We start from the raw sequence: 21,395 nt of genomic DNA on the forward strand, positions 1-21,395 counted from the left end.
GCGCAGCGGTTTGCGCTCTCGCTTCACAGCTAGAAGGTCCGGGTTTGATTCCCACCTACACGGGGCCTTTCTGTGTGGAGTTTGCATGTTCTCCCCGTGTCTGCGTAGGTTTCCTCCGGGTACTCCGGTTTCCCCTACCACTAAAAGCATGTACAATAGGCCAGGATGAATGATGTGTGTGAGTGAATGTATGGTGGTGGTCAGAGGGTCCGTTGGCGCAGACATGTGTAGTCACGAAAGCGCCTCTGACAGTCTCCCCCAGAGGAAACTGAAGCTACAAACGTAGCTTTCCACCACCGAGTATGGAGTGAATGTACAATTGTCTTTTGTGACCATGTCTGTGAAAGGCGCTGTATAAATAAAGATCTTCTTCTTCTTCTAATAGTGACTGATTGTCATTTTGAGTCCATGATCAAGGCTTGATGAACACATGAAAAAAGATTGTATTTTGAAATAAGCATTTAGCCCTGGGGTCCATAACTACATCAGCTCGAGGTCCGCAAACTTTTCTTTCGTAACTTTCGACATATGTCCAGGGTCCGGACATATGCAGTCATTGCTCTTGAAAATGTTAAAACAAGAGCACAGGTTGTGTATTTACATAGCAGAGCTGATCAATGAATCAATCATTTTGGCATTTTATTCAAATTGTGTAGATATTTTTCAGCCTTAGAAATTGAGTATCTTGAGAGAATGAAAAGGCTTTGGGGCCTGGAGTAAAGCCTCTGGACGTCTGGATCTTGACCCAGGTCCGCCAGTTGGGGACCCCTGAAATTTTAGCCCATTAAAACTGTGTAATATTTTTGATCAAAAGTGAACATTAATTGGGTAAATCACTGCTCTAACATTTGTTTACAGTAAGGTTGGTAAAAAGCATATCAACACTGATAAACATATAAATAAATAAATGCAGTTTTATAGCTTTGTCGTGTCACAAGACATTTGCTCATTTATAATAATTTCCCATAAATGCAGAACATGGCAATGTGTTATTTTTTTCTGGTTTTCTATTCATTTACTAAAAAGGAGAAGTCCAATTTAGCCGAACAACACTTTTTCTTTTCACATTGATTCATCAGACGTCAGAACTAGCCTCACACTTCCTCTGAGGGACCAGAAAGTTTGCGGGCAACTCCAACTCTGTCACCTTTTGCAACGCAAAAAATATCAATAGATATTGTCATACACAATTCATGAGTCTCAGAATCTGTTATGCATTGTTTTCTATCTAATTGTATCGGAGCAAAAGATGCCACCAAAAGAGGAAGAGTGGAGAAAAAGGAGAACAGATACTTTGCTGGACATCACATAAGTAACTCGGAGTTCCCCCACTGACTTCCTGGCCAATGACCACATGGACTAAAATGTTTTATCCAGTAGTAAGACATGACTGTTACATGCTAAAAAGCAGCAATACCAAAGGGTGTCCTGCTTGGATAAAAGTAAGAATTCCTATGTGGCTAAAACTATTATATGAAGAGAGATGCTGATTTTGCTTTTGGGATCTGGCATTGTTTCTATTTTCTGACTTTTAAATTGTCATCAGTAAAACCAATGTTTTAATTGAACTTGCTTATTTTATATTTGGGGACATGGATGTTTATGAAATACTAATATCATGCATACCCTACCCCAAAAAGTCTATTTGACCCTTTTCCATTTTGGGAGTGGACATACAGTGTACATATTGTAAGTGCCACTTTGATTGGAGATGTTGTCACCTCAACGTGGCAAAAATTCATAAAGGAGCTTTTCTACAAATCAGATATGGCAACATTTGGAGGACTTCCCATACTGTCAATGGGACTACCCCATGATTTTGCAGAGGTTTTTAATGCAGGCTACTAGTTACCATAGACATGTGCTAGCCTAGCACTAGCCTAGCACCACTAAACTCTTCAAATATAAGGACTGCATGAATTAATAAAAAAATCTCCAGAAATCAACAACACTCTGGATAACTAGGAAATGAGGCCCTATGTCAAAAATCCTGAAATATCCCTTTAAATTAAACCACTGGCACAATGACAACAAGCTCCAAATATAAAAAACATTACCCAAGTCACAAGAGATTTTACCTACAGACTGAAATAGATTTCTTTTGCAGCCACTTTAGCTTTTAGCTTGAGGGGTTAGACAAAGATCTACAATGATAATTCCTCCGCAAACGCTGATACAATTGACATTTTCTCGCTCTAAAGCTAGTGACAACAACTAGGTCAATAGATAGCGTGATACACATTGTTTTTACTGGCTTGGGAGCATTTATGATGGCTAGGAACACATAAAAGTGAGATGAAGTTGGATGAACCATAGTCAATAATGCACCAAGTGCTATGTGTTATAGATGGTTGTAGCTGCAATGGAGATTCCTGCGTCACATTGTCAGCCACCTTTATAGCCCATGGGCGCGATGTCCTCTCGTGATGAAAAGGCATTTCGTCCGTGGCCCCTGGCAGCACAGAATGTAACAGCATACGATCAACTTGTTCCAGTCGAACAAGAGAAGTAATATTCTGTAATAACATTTTGCGCTTATCCAAGCTGCCAGACTGATTGTACAAATGAAAGTAAAAAGAAAAAAGACCTCTCAGAACATTATCCACACTGACATTGGCTTATTATGTAAGAACTCTCCCGTAAAAGGATAAAAGCTCTCACCTAATATTATCTTTGAACCAAATCTATCAAACTTCTACTGAATGCCTTAGTTTTATAATTTTATACGTTGCAACGAGAAATCTTGTACATGCGCAAAGTAAAATAGCCAAAAACACATTGCAATTTATTTCACCAAAAACGTTTTCACCCATGTCACTTTGCAGGTTGCCCAGCAGCTGTGGTATAACAGATGCAGAAGCTGAGAACCACCTTATAATGTGCTGTTTTCCAACTACCACCAGGACTAAACCCAAGGTGATAAACCTGGTCTAAAAATGACAGAACAGAGAGAACGAGCTCATGATGACTAAAGCATGCCAACCAGACAAGCTTTTTTCTTTTTTTAAACCGCTATGAAACATTACATGTACTTTATTTACCACCGGAAACAGATACGAATGTTCCCAAAAATAATGTTTATTCCACTGTATGCATTGTTACTCATTTAAAAGCCTACCATCATTTAATCAGTTGTATTGGTAACATCTTACACAATGCATCCTGCAGATGAAGAGAGAAAATGGAGAAAGCCCTATTAAAGAAAAGGGTTTTTCAAAGGAAATTGAACACGGCAAAGCACTATTGATCCCACTGTTGGCTTCACACCGGGCAATGGTAAACTGAAAAACAGATCGCTTCCCCCTGTTGTCTGTCCTCCAATTGAGACTATATAATCAAACGCACACAAAAGCAGGGGGCTATTATGTCATTATGTAGAAAGTGAGATTAGTTGTGTGACTCAGATCTTTAGCAGAGTCTACAAAACGCAATACTGCTTTGCTTTAATTGCTTTCATTTTGAGTCTAGTGAGTTTTGGTAAATATAATGTTCCACATTTTGTCGCCTATTTACTGTTGTTTATTGATGCTGTTATTAAAAGAAATATTTTGGAATTTATGGACATTGTAGGAGCATTTCAAAAACACAAAAAACTTTAATTGTAGATAGGAATCAACAATAGCATAACCATTATTGAACAGCAGGTACTGAGGACAGCAGAGCTGTGAGTGCACCATTTACCACTTAAGCACCAAATTCAAATCCAGGACCTGCCTCCAAATGTGTTTTTAATCTCCTTAATAAGATGGCCACATGACAAGGACAATACCTTATCAGCCTGAGTGTGCGTACTCTTTTGAGCGAGTGTGTAAGTGGGGCGTAATGGATTTTAGCCTGCTCAGATAAGCCCATACCTGACGTGCAAAATGCTTTCTGTGCAGATTGTTATTAAGATTGAGCTGGAAATTGATGAGAACGTCTTTGAGTAAGTTTGTGTCTGTTCAACCTTCACAAGTAAACAAGCAGTTTGAGTAGGGGTGCAGAAAAGAAGGCTAAACAAATAGTTGTACAGTTGTACCATCTGAAAAAACAAGATAAAAATATATAGTGTGTTAGACACACAATATATGTGTCTAACACAGACACATCCATGTGTTTGTCTCCGGCAGGTTAGACTATTGTAATGGCCATGACCACATTAGTCCAGTGCTCAGGTCTCCCCACTGTCTTAATGTTGCTCAGAGACTTTAAAACATCTCTGCATGTGTAGAAGTCTCTTCTTGGTCTCGCACCAAAGTAGAACCATCTCCGGTCCTCCTGCTAGTTCCCAGAGACAGGACTAAACGCGGTGAGGCTGTGTTTTTGTTTTACCCTGCTCAAATCTGGAACAGTCCTTGAGAGAATGCGAGACAGGCCTCAGCTCAATGTTCATATCTTGGCTGAAGACTGTTTGTTTTAGCTGTATGTGAAGCTTAATGATTATTCTTCCCTCTTGTCATTTTTTGTAACTGAAGCACAAGTGCTATGTGGACAAATTGCACAGGTTATGAACAAGATACTGAAGTGAAGTGAAGTTATGTACAAGACACTAAGTATGTTTTCTTAGCCACCGCGCTCCTGCCTTACAGCAATGAAGTCGCGGGTTCAATCCTCAGACCTCGCGGCCTTTCTGTGTGGAGTTTGCATGTTTTCCCCATGTCTGGAAGGGTTTCCTCAAAAGCATGCACAATAGGTGAATCCTCCAGGCAGCTGATTTTGACCAGGAGCTTGGCTCCACATCTGGAGATGGGTCCCGGGTGCTGCACTGCGGTTGCCCACTTCTCCTTACCGGTCAAAGGATGGGTCAAATGCAGAGGATGAATTTCCCTCCATAGACAATACAGTTAAGAGGTTGTGTTCTCAGACCCAGAGAACCTATGAAGAGTAAACTGTAGCCTTCCTGCTCACTGGTCCATGGATGTGCCTGCACAGTGACAACCAAAACACCTGAGAACACCCTCGTCACATATTCCAAAGGCTTGATGCCTGACAGCCAAGACCTTGACGGCAAATCTGACAACACAAGGTACACTGAGCCATAACACATTCATACAAATGAAACTAAGCAGACATCTGCACAGAGCAGAATCTGTAAAACTGCAAGACCAACAAAGGAAAAAGTATTGCACAGCATACACCATAAAAAAGACATTTTGGGCCTTCATTAGACCTGATGAATGGCTGATTTTACACCCGAAATGTCCCTTTTGCAGTGCAACTGATAAAATACATGCTATGCAGATTTTTTCTCTATTTTTTAAATGCAAAAACTGGGTTAGCACATGCTCGGTTAACAAGACTCCATTACCTGCCTTCACATTCTGCACAGAATAAAAAAAACAACAACTTTAAACTGTCACAAAGAGATACAAAACAGACTGCAAAACAACAATAAACTAAATATGAGGTGGCAATTATTTGTTTAGGATTGAGATAGACAGGCTACTTGTGTTTCAAAGCCCTCTTCAGCGTTTTTGATGAAGTTTGAAGTTTGGATAAAAGCTGTTTCGCCATTTTGTTATGACCTTCCACCAGTTACTTTGTCTTGGTTTCTTTGATCAATTAGCCGCTATGTTGGGCATGTCTCTGAGAGAGCATGCACTGCACACATCAGAACAAAGGAGCTCTCAGGGGCCTCTTAAAATGGTTAATGGATTGAGATTGAAGTAGTTGTATAATATGAGCTGCAAAAAAAAAAAAAAAAAGGACGATGAGGTAATTACACAGGGAGAAGCTTAGCCTGTCTGTCACAGAGTTCTCCGATAAACTGCTCAACCCCGCTGAAATGGAACAATTTGGGGGAAAAATGAAAGACAACAATTAAGAGATGGATTCAGCGTCTGTTATCTAACTATATTGTCAAGGAGGACAGTCATCTTGATAAATTTAACACAATTTGCAATAGCTTAATTATATACAAGATGAGATGGAAGACACAAATGGAATTTTCTGCCAAATTTCATACATTTTTGTACAACTTCAATTTTTACTGCCCATATAAAATTTTGCTCAGTCCTGTGAAGGGGATTTTGAATTTTACCACATTAAAGTGTGTGGTACTGGGGCATTAAAAACTGATTAATCCAAGTATTACATGCATTGCAGAACGTTTTTGTAGTATAATATATATAACATTTACCTTTTAAATAGTGTCTCATCTTACAGCCCTGATTTAATTATCATTTTCATTTAATGTATTGGCATCTTAGGGAAATCAGGGAGGTTCACCAATAAAAACACAGAATTAACCAAGTAAACACCTTCCACAACCAAAAGATACTTTGTTGAGACCCCTAAGAATAAGGAATGAGAAAGTTCTGTTCTGTCCCAGAAAATAGGAACTTTGCGTGAACTGTATTGGTCAGGTGAGATCAAACTGTTTAAATAAATGCACATCACCTTTGTATCAACAACTGTCCATCAAAAAGTGCATATTGATTCTTTGACCAGTCACCTGGGCTTGGCCTTTGATGTTGCTATAATTGAAGCTTTAGGGCTACCGTACACCTCCTCATGCAGCCTCGTATCATTTTGCTCCGGGCGATGTAGTACATTAATTATTTAGAAACAATGGCAATGCAGAATTAATATTCAGAAAAGTTCTATTATACGTGCTGTCAGCCCTCCTTGTATCTGCTATCTGTTATAATGGGTGTAATCTGTATTCCTCGGGCATAAGTTTGGTCAGGGTCAGTGCCCATTGATACGACGCCTCACGCATTTAGAGCAAGTTCTGACTGGGCTGCTCTGTTTGACACTGGTTTATTGGCAGGTCATTGTTTTCTTCGTTATATATAAGCACTAATGCTCCCATGATAATAACTCCCATGTGCATAACATTATATACAGTAGTGAACTGGTTTGGCTGTTTGATATTTGCATTGCCCTCTCTTGTCCATTTAACTCTTAAAATCAAAGCACAGTTCAGAGGTGAGCACAGTTAACTGCTTAGAAAAATAATGCATCAAAACATGAGCGAGATTTTCGCTTGAGGAGTGCTCTATGAATTTTAAACAGAATGGCTCCCCCTAGTGCCCATGTCGGTGAACCTTTATTCCAGCATTTTGGCCAGATTGAAAAGTATGTTATCTGTAAATAAGGTTAAAGGCCCTATACCTGATTTTTTTTTTTCAAAAAATGAAATCGGAAGCCACTAAATTAAGATGCTAGTTTTGGTCCAAACTCATTTGTAAACTTTCCTAATATATTTGTAGCATCCAAATGCTTTACAGGGACAAGTTTATCGGCACATTTCACAACTTGCAGGGTCACTTTTCAGGGTCACTTTCACAAAAATACAAGAAAAATAGCTTGAAAGGAAAGTTCATAAAATTGATCCACATGTTTTATAATTTGATGCAGTGTTTTCCCCACAAATGTATGAGTTTACAACATACTAAAGAGGGTAAAATAAATGTCATTCCATTTCTAGAAGTAAAATCAGGTGTAGTAGCTCCTTTAAGGTGTTATGGTGCACTTTATTGGCCCCATAAAACCTGTCCTCTGCATTCGACCCATTCTTTGATGACCCTCTGTAACCCGTAAGGAGTAGTGGGCGACCGCAGTGCAGTGCCCAGTGACCCATCTCCAGATGTGGAGCCAGGCTATTGGTCACAATCACCTGGCTGGAGGAATAATCTATTGTGCATGATTTTGGTTGGAGCATCCAGAGCAAACCCATCCGGACATGGAGAGAAAAACATGCAAACTACTGAGGGTGCGCAATCTTCTAATGGTCCCGATGGGTTATAAAACAGCTATTGCCCTGATAATCACGAAAATAAGTGAATTAAAGGATATACACTGTTGATCAATTTCTGTTAAAATATTCGGAGCAAACTTTATAGTGTCTTGGGTCAGGATCAAAGCCCTCTCTGTTTATTCTCGCCAGATTACGTCTCTTGTTGCTTTTCTGTCAGTTCCTTGGTGATAAATCACTTTTGGGATATCGAAACATTGTCTCTTCGTTGTGTCGGGATGAGCACGATTTGTACAGCCTCATACAACACAGATGTGAACCATTGCTTCAACATATTATCAACGATCTGCAATACAAACAATTAGACACTTGACACACAAGATGGCGCCACATGTAACTATGGGAGAATGTGATGTCATCAGAAATCTATCTATACTCCAGCGTGCACATAGGGGAGCGCCACCCACAACAACCGCAGTCCTTGTGTGTAGTGGAAACTCTAGCCTGTACTGGGTAGAGTATATTCGTGACAAGGCAATTATGTGAAACTGCAACCATAGTGTCCGCGACGTCACCACAATTGCTTGTTTGTTTGTTTTCACTGAGATATTGTAGCTAATAATTAATATTATGACCGTAATTTGTGTGTTCATTAAAGTATATATTGGGAAACAAAGGAGCCAGCTGAGGTGGCTCAGGCATCTGTTCCGGATGCCTCATTGTCGCCTCCCTCAGGAGGTGTTCCAGGCATGTCCTATTGGGAGGAGGCCTCGTGGTAGACCCAGGACACACTGGGGGGACTATGTCTTTGAGCTGGCCTGGTGTCGCCTCGTAGTCCCCTCAGAACAGCGGGAGGAGGTGTGTGTGGATAAGTGCTGGCGGTAACGTATTGCAAAAGTAACAAGTTACAAAAATATATGTTTCTTTTCAGTAACTAAGGAATATAACATATTACTTACACAAAATACAGGAATATATTAGTCATTACATTTCAAGTAACTCGAGTTACAAGAGCATTTAATATATGAATGAAAAAATGCCAAACTCCCACCGAGTGTAATGCAGCACCAAATCAAGTTTGAAGTTGGTGTATCTGCAGTAGTGTGTAGCTAATGCCGTCAATACAAAACACGGGAGAACGGGGAAAGCAAAGGAAAAGGAAATCTCTGACTTTCACTTTTGCTTGGCGGCATTATTACACCGACACTGCTTGTGGCGTGTGCAGAGAAAAGGCTTTTTCCGCATTAGTCGTTACAGCATCTCCTTGTGTAAAGTGCGCTGAATAGTTGAACGATGCACAGTGACACCATCTGCAGAGAGATGATGTTGTAGGTCTTTGGAGCTGGTCTGTGGGTTGACTGTGACTGTTCTCACCATCCTACACCTCTGCTTATCTGAGATTTTTCTTGGTCTGCTACTTCGAGCCTTAACTAGAACTGTGCCTCTGGTCTTCCAATTCCCCACAATGTTCCTCACAGTTGAAAGTCAAAGCTTAAATCTCTGAGACAGCTTTCTGTATCTTTCCCCTAAACCATGATGTTGAACAATCATTGTTTTCAGGTCATCTGAGAGCTGTTTTGAGGCTCCCATGTTGCCACTCTTCAGAGAAGATGCAAAGAGGAGAAACAGTTACAATTGGCCTCTTAAATACCCTTTCTCAAGGTTGGATTCACCTGTGTATGGAGGTCAAGGGGCACTGAGGTTGCCAAACCAATTTTTATCTAATAATTCTAATTCTAATAATTAGTGCTAAAAGTTTTGAAATCAATACAATGACAAGGGTGCCTAAATTTATGCACACGCCTAATTTTGTTTAAATAATTCTTGCACACTTTCAATAAATCATATAAACTTTATTTCACTTCTCAAATATCCCTGTGTTTGTATCCTATATGATATATTTCATTGAAATTTCTTATCCAGACAACCAATGATTTATAAAGGAAAATCATGAAGATTTACAGGGAGAAAATCATGAAGATTTACTTTTGCATACCACTGTATATTTCAATTTCAAAGTAACTGACCCAACACTGGCTTGGATCGGGTAATCTGGGCATCTCTACTTGGACTGCTGCCTCCACGACCTGGCCCCGAGTAAAGCGGAAGAAAATGGATGGATGGATTAGCAAACACCTGGCTTTTTCTTCTTCCTTACATAACATTGTATGATTTGTATAAAATCATTGGTATCTGGATAATTTGATACATAGGCCTAACTTATATAACTATAACACTTGCAGGCAGGGAAAATAAGTCTCTTGAAATCTGCACTTGGAGCCTATCTCTCAGTGTGCCACGGCACCATGGGAATTACTGCAACTGCTTGAATTTTCCACCTGAGTAACAAAACATGCACTATTCTAATAGAGGAACATGGTCACAGCACTAAGAGCAAACCGTTCAACCAATATTTGTTTTGTTTTACTTTTACATTAGGCTTTATAGAGCCTATTTGGGAGGAAATACATTCATGGAGGTTTGTATTATTATTGTGAATAATATGGCTTGTTTGTGCACTTTCTACACCACTGGAGCCTGGAGTCAAAGTTGGAATGATGCAACAGTTCCCAAAGTTTATTGACCATGTTTGGATAATGTTGAGGTAAAAGAATCTGTCACACTGACTCAAAACACTGCTTTCATTATTATTTGTACTTCTGTTATGAAAATCTGTTCAGAAATCTGAATATAGTTTATTATATCAGCCAAAGTCATTTTCTTAGTGAGTTATATGTAACATGGGGAAGTTAGATTTTTTTCATGAACTTTGAATTATTCTATCCCTTTGCCTTAACCCCTTAACTCCCACCTGAACCGAGCACATTTTTTCCAGTTTGGCTTTACCCCAGTCCAAAAGCTTCTGGAAAAAACTGTGAAAATAGCAACAAAACTGAGACTGATGGAAATGTGACAAAAAAGTGAGAAAACATCGACAAAAAAGTGACGAAAAAATTGATGAAAAAGTGACAAAAATGACCAAAAAATGACAAAAATGTGACAAAAAATGTACAAAAATATGACAAATGTGATAAAAAATTTGACCAAAAAATCACAAAAATGTGATTAAAAAATGACCAAAATGTAGCAAGAAAATGACAAAAAATGGATCAAAAAAAGACAAAAAAATGACAAAAATGAGACAAAAATGTGACAAAAAAAATACAAAAATGTGACATAAAATTCCAAAAAAATTCCAAAAAAGTTACAAAAATGTGATGGAAAAAAAATCTGATGACGTGAGGAAAAAGATTCTCTCGGTTCAGGCGGGAGTTCAGAGGTTAATTACATTTTATCATTTGCGGTTCACACAGTTATATCCTATAACATAGAGCCTATAATATTCATATTATAACACTAACTTTGTCAGGATTGTGTAACAACTGCATAATGGTTGCAGTGGTTTGTGGTAGTAATTGTTCCCTTTCACCAAAGACATGTTTTAAATTAATCTTGGGTTGTCCACAGCCTCCCCACGTCCCACCGAAACAAACCAATAAAGTATCAATATTGGACCTGTAAGGAATGATCAAAATATTAAATATTATAAAAAAATTATTATATTATTTAAATATAAAAATATTATAGATGGAGAGGTGGGGAAATCCCAGTTGTGCCAACCTTGCCGGCAAATTTTGGGCAATGTGGCTGATAAAGAAAAGGTCTCGGGGCCGAAACGTTGATTTTATCCACATACACTATTTTTGCAAGGGTGTCAGTGTCAGGGAATTATTTTCACTCTCGAGAGCGTGAGATGCCGAACATGGGCTTATATGCAATACTGACATCGTCGATTACATATACCAGGGCGCTATCCCGTAGCCTAAATGTGTGCCAAATAATGCAGGCCTACATCCATAGTGCCATCCATACTTTTTTTTTTTTACTGTGCAAATATCACCGAATAGATCCATTCTTTGTTATCCCCACACATGGGCACGAGTGAAAACATGAGACTTCCGTTCCTGTTACTGGATTGGCCAGCGATGCCGGGAAACCTCCTCGTGACATGTCTGCCGGTATAAATAGTCCGAGCCGCGTTGTTCCTAAGCAGCCCTGGTTTCTGAGGGAAAATGTATCGTCTCGGTTCACAGTCTTTCTCCAAGATCGCTCTTATTTCCTCCTTGCCTACTGTGCCACGAGAATATTTTCATTTTACGAGACAATACAATAAAGGCTGGTCGTGTATTGGCTGATTTTGGATCATCTTCTTACTTCGAAACTGCGCAAAAATGCCACGGAATAAGAAGAAGAGCAGCAAAGGTGAGTCGCGCGGCTACGGCGCTTATGGCCTAGCTTAGGTCCTACTCGACGCGACGGGAGTTGTAGTTCTTTTGGAGCCGCTGTTACCTTACGTAACGTTGGATGTGGACGCAGTACGGACTACAAAAGTCACAGCTTGGTATGTGGAGAAAAACAAACCTAGCTAGGAGTCATAACACAAAGCATAGCTGTTGGTGGGAAAACGTCCCTCTGTATTTTAGTCATATTCCCGCTGTCAATTATAAATCCTTTAGACGGATTAAATTAGTCTTCTCATTTTGAGAAACGATTAATTTTGACCCTGTCGCCAACGTTAAGTAACCATTGCTGCCGTTGGTTTAGCCACGTTAACAACGTTGACATATTTACTGTTGCCTGTCTCTATCTGTTATTCTCGTTCGTTGTATGCTAAATTTGGATTAAAACTGTGGAAACTACAAGTAACTACCATTTTATAGCGTGGCTTCTCTACTCATCGCAACCTAGCGCCAATTCTTCTTGCTTACGCCAAACTACTGACCAAGTTGGATAGCCTGTGTAATTTAGTTATTGATTATTGGGCCAATCTGAAATAGCATAATGCTAATATAGTCGCTATCAGTCTATGAAGTTGTTATTTGCGCCAAAGGGGTGTGCGGAAGCTGCAAAAGGCGGCGCCCTGGTTCCTCGGAATCAGCTGGCGGAGAAATGGCCCACGTCGACACATGATTCACACAGATAGGCCCTATTTGAACGAACCTCTTTGTTTGTAAACTAACTGGGAATAACACACCGTAACAAAACTACGCAACTTAATCTGTCGTGTGCAATTTGTTTTAACAGTCATTGTTGACAATTGTTGCACTTGTTTTGGATATTACTGTGACTCATTAGAGTTGGACTTCAGAGGTTGCCTAAGGACATATGCCATTTTCCAACACACAAAACACGATTTATAGCTCTATGGGACAGACCTGTATTATATTATTATGGGTTATATACTACATGTTAGATTAAAACGACAATTAACAACGTTGCCCAACCTCTATGTTGACCAATGTTATTACTTTTCTTCTAATCATATATTGCTCTTTACCTTTTTGTGGCAATGTAGGCGACATATCTATCTTAAAACAATGATGAATATTATGATTATTGATTATAATTATCTACATGGGCAACTGAGGAAAAGATATGGTTTACTATGCTCAGTTTATTGTTACGTGTCTATATTATCAGTATTAGTTTTGACTCTAATTGCCAATGCCTAATATAATACTGACCGTGTGTCCTTTTTTGCAATATGAATATGATATGATGTCTATGGCAATATTGGAAAATATACTGTAAATCTATCTTGCAATACAGTCACAATACAAAGATCTACAATTTAATGATTTCTTTGCTTAGACAACGTAAACAATAGGAGGGGGGGAAAAAAACAAAAAACAGCACTGTTCTTATGTTTAAATTATATAAACAAAACATCATTGTGCATTACAGGAACTCGGATCACGGATACAACTCGAGTGTTAAAGGAATCAATTTACTTCCTGCAGTCATTTCAATAGAGAATTTCCTCTGTAACGCATACCTCGTCTTCCGTAACTTGTCACATTGACCCTGTTGACCCGTGTCTCTCCAACCTGATCTTGTACTTTTGTATCTCACGTGTGCTTTGGCAACATGGTGCTGTTCACATTAGATGATAAAAAAAACAGCTGCATTGGTTGTGCAAAGGTTGTGGTTCGGTAATCTTATCTTCCTGATGCTGGAGCACCTGTGTGGTTTCAGTTACATAAGGGCTGCGCAGAAATGCTGCTCCACACTAATGTCTTTTGCATTAAATTAGTGTTGTACCTTCTCTTTCTCAGCAGGAGGGCACCATGCACATGTGCAGCCTTTCAGCGACGAGGACGCCTCCATAGAGACGCTCAGTCATTGCAGCAGCTTTAGTGACACCACCAGCGTACCAGAGGAGGGTATGTTTTAAAGTTGCTGGTCGCTTTCATTATTGGGGGATTTTATCTCCCTCATGTCTTGATTTCTGTGCACATAGCAGAGGTAGAAAATATGTTTTTGTTTGTTCCGCCAGGTGGTGAGGTCAATGAGGACACAGCCCAGGAAGACTTCCAGTACAAGTTGAAGGGTTTCATCGACAGCACTGTGGACAAGAGGTAAAAATACCAACTGTTTAAAGGGACATAGTCAGCATACACACACACAGTCTATTATTTGTGGCTATAACAAAGCAAGTACATAACAATTTAAATCAGGGGTTCTCAAACTGGAAAATAAAGTCAAAGGTCTGAAAAAGGGATTCTGCGCTCATTGCACTAAAACTGTAAACATTTAAATGGTAAAAAAACTGTAAGTATAATAATTTAATGCTCAGAGTGCATTTTAACATGAGTGAGATAAAAAAGTATAATATTGGTATTATACATTTATAATAAAGCGCAGCCCTATGATGGGACACTCAAGAGTTTTAATGAAAGACATGGCACTGTCTGTTGTCAGTAAGCTCCTAAAACGTGGTACAAAGGAGGCTGCATGACCAAGGGACTGATCAATTGTATGTTAACAGTTACAGCTCTATGATCAGTTAAGGGAGTAGAATATCAATTATAATGCTACCTCTATTCAAGGATTTTGATACAAGCCGTTAATCTAGACAGGACCTCAAGAGCTCATTATTAGCAGTTGTGTCTAAAGGGCAGTTACTTTTGTCTGCCAGCAGACTGTGCGACTCTGTATACGCGGCCCCTACAAGTCAAAGCTGCAACTGCACTTACGGGAATGCAACAAGCTCTGCTACGGCAGTGAAATTCACAATGCAGAGGCGCCGCCAGTGTCCGAACAAAGTCACCCCAAGGTTCATGTCCGGTCCTGAGTCTGGAGTTTGAGATGGCCTGAAATAAGCCTTGTAGGGCATGTTTATAATGTACTGAAGAAAATGTGTGGTGGGAGCTAGCACATTGGGAAGTACATATCAGGAAGTACATAGTAGTAACAAAGTTTTATTTTAATATAATTATTTAAATCAGATTTGGTTATATGTACTGTTTCATGCATGTGACTCTCTGATTTAGCCCACCTAACAGTACTGTGCTACTGCACTTATCTAATTTCTGTTTATGATATAGCAGCCTGATTCTAAAGTAATACACACAACTATATAACAAAACTGGAAATGTGGGGGAAAAAAGGAAGTAAAACTGTATAGCATTTGTATTCATACTTTATGCAACAAGTGCACAGCCATGTTGCTCTCAAATATATAGTGCAGTTTTTGAATAAATGTACTGGTTAATTCTATTCATGTCCCAAGATACAGAAAGATTTTAGTTGAAAACATTTTTCAATCAGATGAATTTTTTTTAGCTTTAAACCCTGGATTGGAAAGCTGAGGTTTATTTTGAAATGCTATCTCACAAGCCGTATATTAAAACTTATATTAAAACTACATTTAAAGGGATAATTGTTTATATCATTCAATAAAGATGTATTGAATCATAATTGATCAATGTGGTGGAAGAATAACACATATCACTAGCCCTAGGACAGGACACTGTTTGTCTCAAGACAAGAAAAACAATAATTTGTGTTTTTTTTTTTTTTTTTTTTTATGCTTTAGTGCAAAGACCAGACAGGGGGCGCTGGACGGGTTGAAGACTGCTATGGCTAACCGGATTTTGTACGAGTTTATCTCGGAGAGAAGAATGACCATTTCAGACAGTATTGAGCGATGCCTCAAAAAAGGTACATGCTCAAATTACTGGCTAATATTGGAAGATAGGGTCGAGCTGATTTCACCAAGTAATTAAGAGTCCAGGACAAATGTTACAGCCAGCCAAACAGCCTAACATTGGTCCTGGGCAAATAACTTTGACTTTGGCCCTGGACTCTTAATTACTTGGTGATATCAAATCCACCGGAAAAAACTGCATAAAAACAACATTTACCTGCCCACAGCAAACCTAGTCCTAAAAAGTACACCTTGTCTTTTCTGTGGTTCCCAGGAAAAGGTGAGGAGCAGCGGGCAGCGGCTTCTTTAGCATGCCTTCTCTGTATCCAGCTGGGCTCTGGTATCGAGAGTGAGGAGGTGTTAAAAACCCTTAAACCTGTCTTCAAAAACATCTTGGCAGATGGATCAGCCAATGTCCAGGCCAGGCAGGCTGTGAGTACCTGATCGTCTTGCTAAACAGGCAGAGCATTCGCAATGCTTCCAATAGAAAACAAATGATTTATATGAAGTGTAATGATTGATTTGTATTTTATGTAACAGGTGGCAACAAGCTTGGGACTCTGTACTTTAGTTGCAGAAGATGACATTTTGGTAAGTTCCTGCTTTTGTTTGCAGTTTGTGGTTGGCACTTCTGGGCATAAGGGCAATTTGTGGTCAGTCATTTGTGTGCTTTGCAAGACAGCTGCAGCACAGGCAGCTGAAGTAACGATAACGATTTTAAACCGTACGTGGTTTTGCTTTAGGATGTGTTTGCCACAATGGAGTGCTTCGAGAGCCTGTTCTCCCGCTCGTATGCGAAGGGCGATGGTACCTTTCCTTCAGTAAATCCCCAGACAAGCCAACTCCACACAAATGCTCTGCTGTCATGGGCCCTTCTACTCACCATTTGCTCGAGCAGCCAACTCCAGGAAGTCCTCCGGAGGTATGACATTGCGCATGTTCGATTTAGTACTGTGGGAATACTCATTTGAATTTGAGAATTTGATTTTTTTAGACACATGCCCAAACTCCCTGGACTATTGGAGAGTGAGGATGTCAACATGAGGATTGCAGCAGGGGAGACCATTGCTTTGCTTTTTGAGTTGGCCCGAGACATGGACGCTGTAAGTGCTTTTTGTCATTGTAGGTGTAATCTTTGCTGTTGCTTGTAGGATAATGATACATTTTATATATATTTTCTCCATTGCAGGATTTTGAGATCGATAACTACAATGACCTGTGTGATAAATTGTCCGCTTTGGCCACTGACTGCAACAAGCACAGAGCCAAAAACGATAAGAGAAAGCAGCGCTCTGTATTTAGGGATGTGCTAAAAGCTGTTGAGGTGAGGCCGACTATTGTTTAGCCAGATTTGATGTTCACAGCGCACTATGAACTGATCTGATTTCACTCTTCTGTCTGTATTTCAGGAGGGGGACTTTCAGGTGGAAACCATTCGTTTTGGGACCGAGCGCATGACCATTGATAGCTGGGTCAGAAAGAGGACCTATGACACCTTCAGGGAGTTTGTGGGCTCTGGAATGAACTACCATCTACAGGTGTGTTATCTTATCTCTATGCTGCTCCTTTGCTAGTTTTTTTTTTGTAATATAAGAAGCAAATTAATCCCGTTTATAGATATTGAACAAAACTATCTTTGATTTATAAGCTCCCTCTAGTTTAAAGCAATGTCAACTTGTAACATTTTGCTAATCTTCATTGTTCTTTAATGCAAGTGATTCTAACCCCAAATCATGTATTTTTCTAGGCAAATGAATTTATTCGTGACGTATTCGAATTGGGACCGCCCATGTTGGTTGATTCTGCGACAATGAAGGCCATGAAAATCTCTCGCTTTGAAAGGGTAAGTCAGGGACTTTGTTTCTCAACATTGAGTAACATTCACTAATGTTGTTCATCTATTTGTACCAGCATCTCCACAACTCTGCTGCATTCAAAGCTCGGACCAAGGCTAGAAGCAAGTTCAGGGACAAGAGGGTTGATGTGGGAGAATTTTAAAATGTTTTTATTTTATGTTATTTTTATGTCTCTAGTAACATATTTATGAAGCTTAAATGAGCTGTTGCAGATTGATCTGCCTTAAACTAATGATTCTGGCTGCTAAACAATTGTTGTGTATAGTTGGTAAAAGAGAAATTGCAGGCAGCACAAATATTCAATTCCATCAATGCAATCAATAGAAAACTTGGAAGAGAGCAAAAAAAGGCAACTAAGAAATAGTTTTTGGTGGAGTACAATTTTAAATGTAACTGCGCAAAAAGTGGTGATGTAAATATTGTATGTTGATCCTCGTCACGATGACCTTCTTTTTTTTTTTTTACCTTTGTACTTTGTTTTGGCAGCACTTGGCATTTACATAGTGAGATTTGAGTTCACATTTGTAAAACACGTGGCTGGTAAATTCACACCACATGTGGTTAAGTATAAGCTGCTCATTCCTGTAGAACCTTGATCAATATTGTTTGTAACTTACAGTGAGCTAAACTATAATTATTTGAAATGTAACAATATAATATTAATAAACACTGCTGACGAAAAATAAAGCTTGCTTTTGTTTTTGTAAGCAGAAATGTTGCAAAGGCCAGCACATACTGCTTTCAATGTAAACGTTTGGTAGTATGCTACAGAATAAGTGCTTTTAACTGTTGTCTTCTTCAGTAAATTCACCATCTAGCGTGCAGGGTTTCCAGACTGGATATATAATGCTGAGTAGTAATATTTAGGAAAAATCACCCCATTGTATCTCCAGTTCATATTACTATCCCCAGTTACTTTGATCCAGCTGCATCAGCATGACATCTAAACATAGTATCCTCATATCCACTGTGGTTTTGTTCAATCAAAGAGTTGTTTTTATGTGAATTGCAAAATCATTACTTTGTCCCAGTTTATAGAACAGTAAAATGGTCCATAACTGTAGCAAATCACACAATGAACATTACACAAACCTTGTCTTATCAAAAATCAAAAAGCTTTGTTCTGTTTCATTGTAGATTATTGTCGAAACACTATTGCCTTCAACTCTCACCTCATATTTTTCATGGCTGTCACTTGGAGACAAGTTTTGATGCCAAGAAGCTTCAAACCCAATTATTTCCATCCTTATTTTTTATATCTTTCAATAGTGTCCTTTTTGTGTGTTGAACAAGACCACGCAGGCCAAGATCGTGACATGATTTCGGGAGCTTGACCTTGTGTGGTTTAGTGTTTGATGGATGAGAAGAGGAAGCTGCAATGAAATCAAAGTGCTTGAGGATTCGGCCAAAAGTTTAAAACCTTGTAGGCCAAAGTGGTATAATCACTGAATTGCTGCTTGAGTCTATTTAATAAATGGTTAAAAAATCGACCCAGTTGCTCTTCAGATTAGGGATTAATAGATTAGTTTCCTTTTTGAAGTAACTCAAGATGTTCACCATTGGCATTTATTGGCCTCATTTCTAAAACAACGGTAATTTAGGGGATAAAGAAATAATAAAATCATTAAATCAACATTTGTCATAAACTTCAAATTTATATTGAGCCATTTCACTATCAGGAAGAGAACACCTAATTAATAATTACTTTGACAATTACCACAGAGGAATTTGCAAGATATTTAAAATGACAAGCGATTTCTCATAATTGTTAGTAGTTAATAGTATGAAGAATAGCCAATTGTAAGAACTTGTAAGAGTTTGCTGCTCATCAACAGAAAATCCCACAAGAGTCAGACTTCCATTAAATGAAGCTTTAACCCTTGACTCGAAGTAGACCTTGCTTCCTTTTTTCTATCATATTTCCATAAATAGATATTAACCGTCAAACACAACAAGATCGACTGTGACAATGTGCCCCATACGAGGGGCAAGTTGTCACAATGTGTGGGGTTGGTTGTCACTATTATGATATTGTAGTGATTATACTGCATCAGTGGAATTGTACTTGTCATACATGAAGCCGTACTCTATCTTGTCTCTGTAGTTACGCCTGATATGTAACATTCAGCAAGTACGTTTTACAAACTGATGCTTTGGTCTTTAATGTTAGTGCCGGGCACTAACGATTTGTGTTTATGACGCAAAACACAGTACAAAGTGGCTAAAACATGGCTAAAAAATGACATAAGAATGTGATGAAAGCTCAACAAAAAAGCATCAAAAAACAAGGCAAAAAAATCGATGAGAAGAAAGCATCAAAAAATGACCAGAACAAAATAAGCTGAAGCGACTGAAGCTGTCCTTCAGTTGGTTTGATGTCAACTTCAAATTTTATAAACCTTTGCAAAGTGACATAAAAGGACAAAATACAATTTAAAACAATCGCAATGCCAGCTGTGTTCACATCTGAACACACATCTGTTACACTCATTTGAACTAACTTTTGATGTTTTTGCAAAATGCTCTATGAAAGGTACAAATTCATGAAAATGACCCAAACAAACAGTATCTATAAAAGCTAATGTTAAAATAAAGTGATCAGAAAAAGATATTAGACACAAAAGAAAAAAATGTCCCACTTTTTATTCCACATGTGACAAATAACCCCACAGTTTTTGTGACAAATAGCCCAGTGTCCACTTTACCAACAATGTAAGCTAGCCAACAAACGGCTTTAGCATGCTAGCTCTGAAACGGCTCGAATTGAAGCTAGCATCTGTGTCTTTCAGATCAGTGTCTTTTGTTTATGGCACTGACAAAAGGAAAGCTCTTACTACAAAAATAACCCAGAAAAGGCTTAAGAACAATTCAAATGTGTCCTCTCCTCAGGTCTTCAGTCCAAATGAGAAGATTATTATTGGAAGAGAAGAAGACCAATACACATATTATATATATCAGAACCAGCATACAGCGCCCTCTAGTGTGGCTATTAAAAGCAACGTGACAAATTACCCCGCGTGACAAATAGCCCCGGCCTCTCCTACACAACACTTTAATCAATAATTTGTTTAACTTATTCATCCAAAACAATGGCACGCAACAAAAATGGAAAAGTCAACATTCTTTTGTTATTTGGTGTGTTTGTGTGCCAACATTTCTGACACGTGGGTGTGTGCAGAGGAGATCAGATCAACAAAGGAAACTATTTGAAAAAGCAAATCCTTTTTATCCATGCAGAACACCTCTGCAGCAGATGGCTGTATAATATTGATATGGAAATGTGTTTACGCTAACCTTAGATTTGGATGTTTAGAAATGGAGGGAGACTGAAAGGAAAGAAGTAGGATCAGATATGTTGTGTGGTCAGACATTATGATGAAGCAATGGAACTGCAGGACTGGCAATGTTGAGGTTATGAGAATGAAAACAAAATATGGATAAGATTAGAATAAGACGGTCAGGTTATGTTAAATGTTTTGGACAGATAGCATTAAGGAGCAGGCAGTTATAGCTCATTCACTAACCTCCTGACTAGCCTGGTGGAGGAAGCTGTCCTTCACTCGGTTGGATTTGAACCTCTTAAAGGAACAGGCCACTGTTTTTCCTTACTGAGATATGTTCTTACCTGAGCTTAGACGAGTTGATGCGTACCTGTCTGGTCTTTGTGCGTGCCCCTGGAAGAGCGTGTGGTAGCCTCCAACTTAACCCTCGTTTTGAGCTATAGGAATACATACGGGAAAGGCCAAATGCTAACAACATCTTTGGTCTTTTTGCGTGACTGAGCACACTCACAAAGACCAGACAGTCATGCATCAACTCGTCTAAGCTCAGGCAAGAACATATCTCAGTATGTAAAAATGGTGGCCTGTTC

At 39.0% G+C, this 21,395-nt stretch overlaps 1 protein-coding gene across 1 annotated transcript; it reads left to right on the forward strand.

Annotated features, from left to right (window-relative positions):
• Positions 1 to 11,717: 11,717 nt before the first annotated feature.
• Positions 11,718 to 18,194, forward strand: ifrd1 (interferon-related developmental regulator 1). Its single transcript, XM_079551702.1, has 12 exons — positions 11,718 to 11,941; positions 13,798 to 13,902; positions 14,016 to 14,097; positions 15,558 to 15,682; positions 15,943 to 16,100; positions 16,209 to 16,259; positions 16,412 to 16,590; positions 16,663 to 16,771; positions 16,858 to 16,992; positions 17,078 to 17,206; positions 17,416 to 17,511; positions 17,580 to 18,194. The coding sequence occupies exons 1-12, from the start codon at positions 11,911 to 11,913 to the stop codon at positions 17,664 to 17,666; spliced, it is 1,287 nt and encodes a 428-aa protein (XP_079407828.1). The 5' UTR covers positions 11,718 to 11,910; the 3' UTR covers positions 17,667 to 18,194.
• The last annotated feature ends 3,201 nt before the right edge of the window (positions 18,195 to 21,395 follow it).

This window comes from Gobius niger (genome assembly GCF_951799975.1).
Source record: "Gobius niger genome assembly, chromosome: 2".
In the NCBI taxonomy this organism is placed as follows: Eukaryota; Metazoa; Chordata; class Actinopteri; order Gobiiformes; family Gobiidae; genus Gobius; species Gobius niger.

Coding starts and splice junctions, on each gene's coding strand:
- ifrd1 (XM_079551702.1), top strand. CDS start 11,911: ATGCCACGGAATAAGAAGAAGAGCAGCAAAG. Junction 16,772..16,857: donor TGGCCCGAGACATGGACGCT/GTAAGTGCTTTT, acceptor TCTCCATTGCAG/GATTTTGAGATCGATAACTA. Junction 17,512..17,579: donor AAATCTCTCGCTTTGAAAGG/GTAAGTCAGGGA, acceptor TATTTGTACCAG/CATCTCCACAACTCTGCTGC.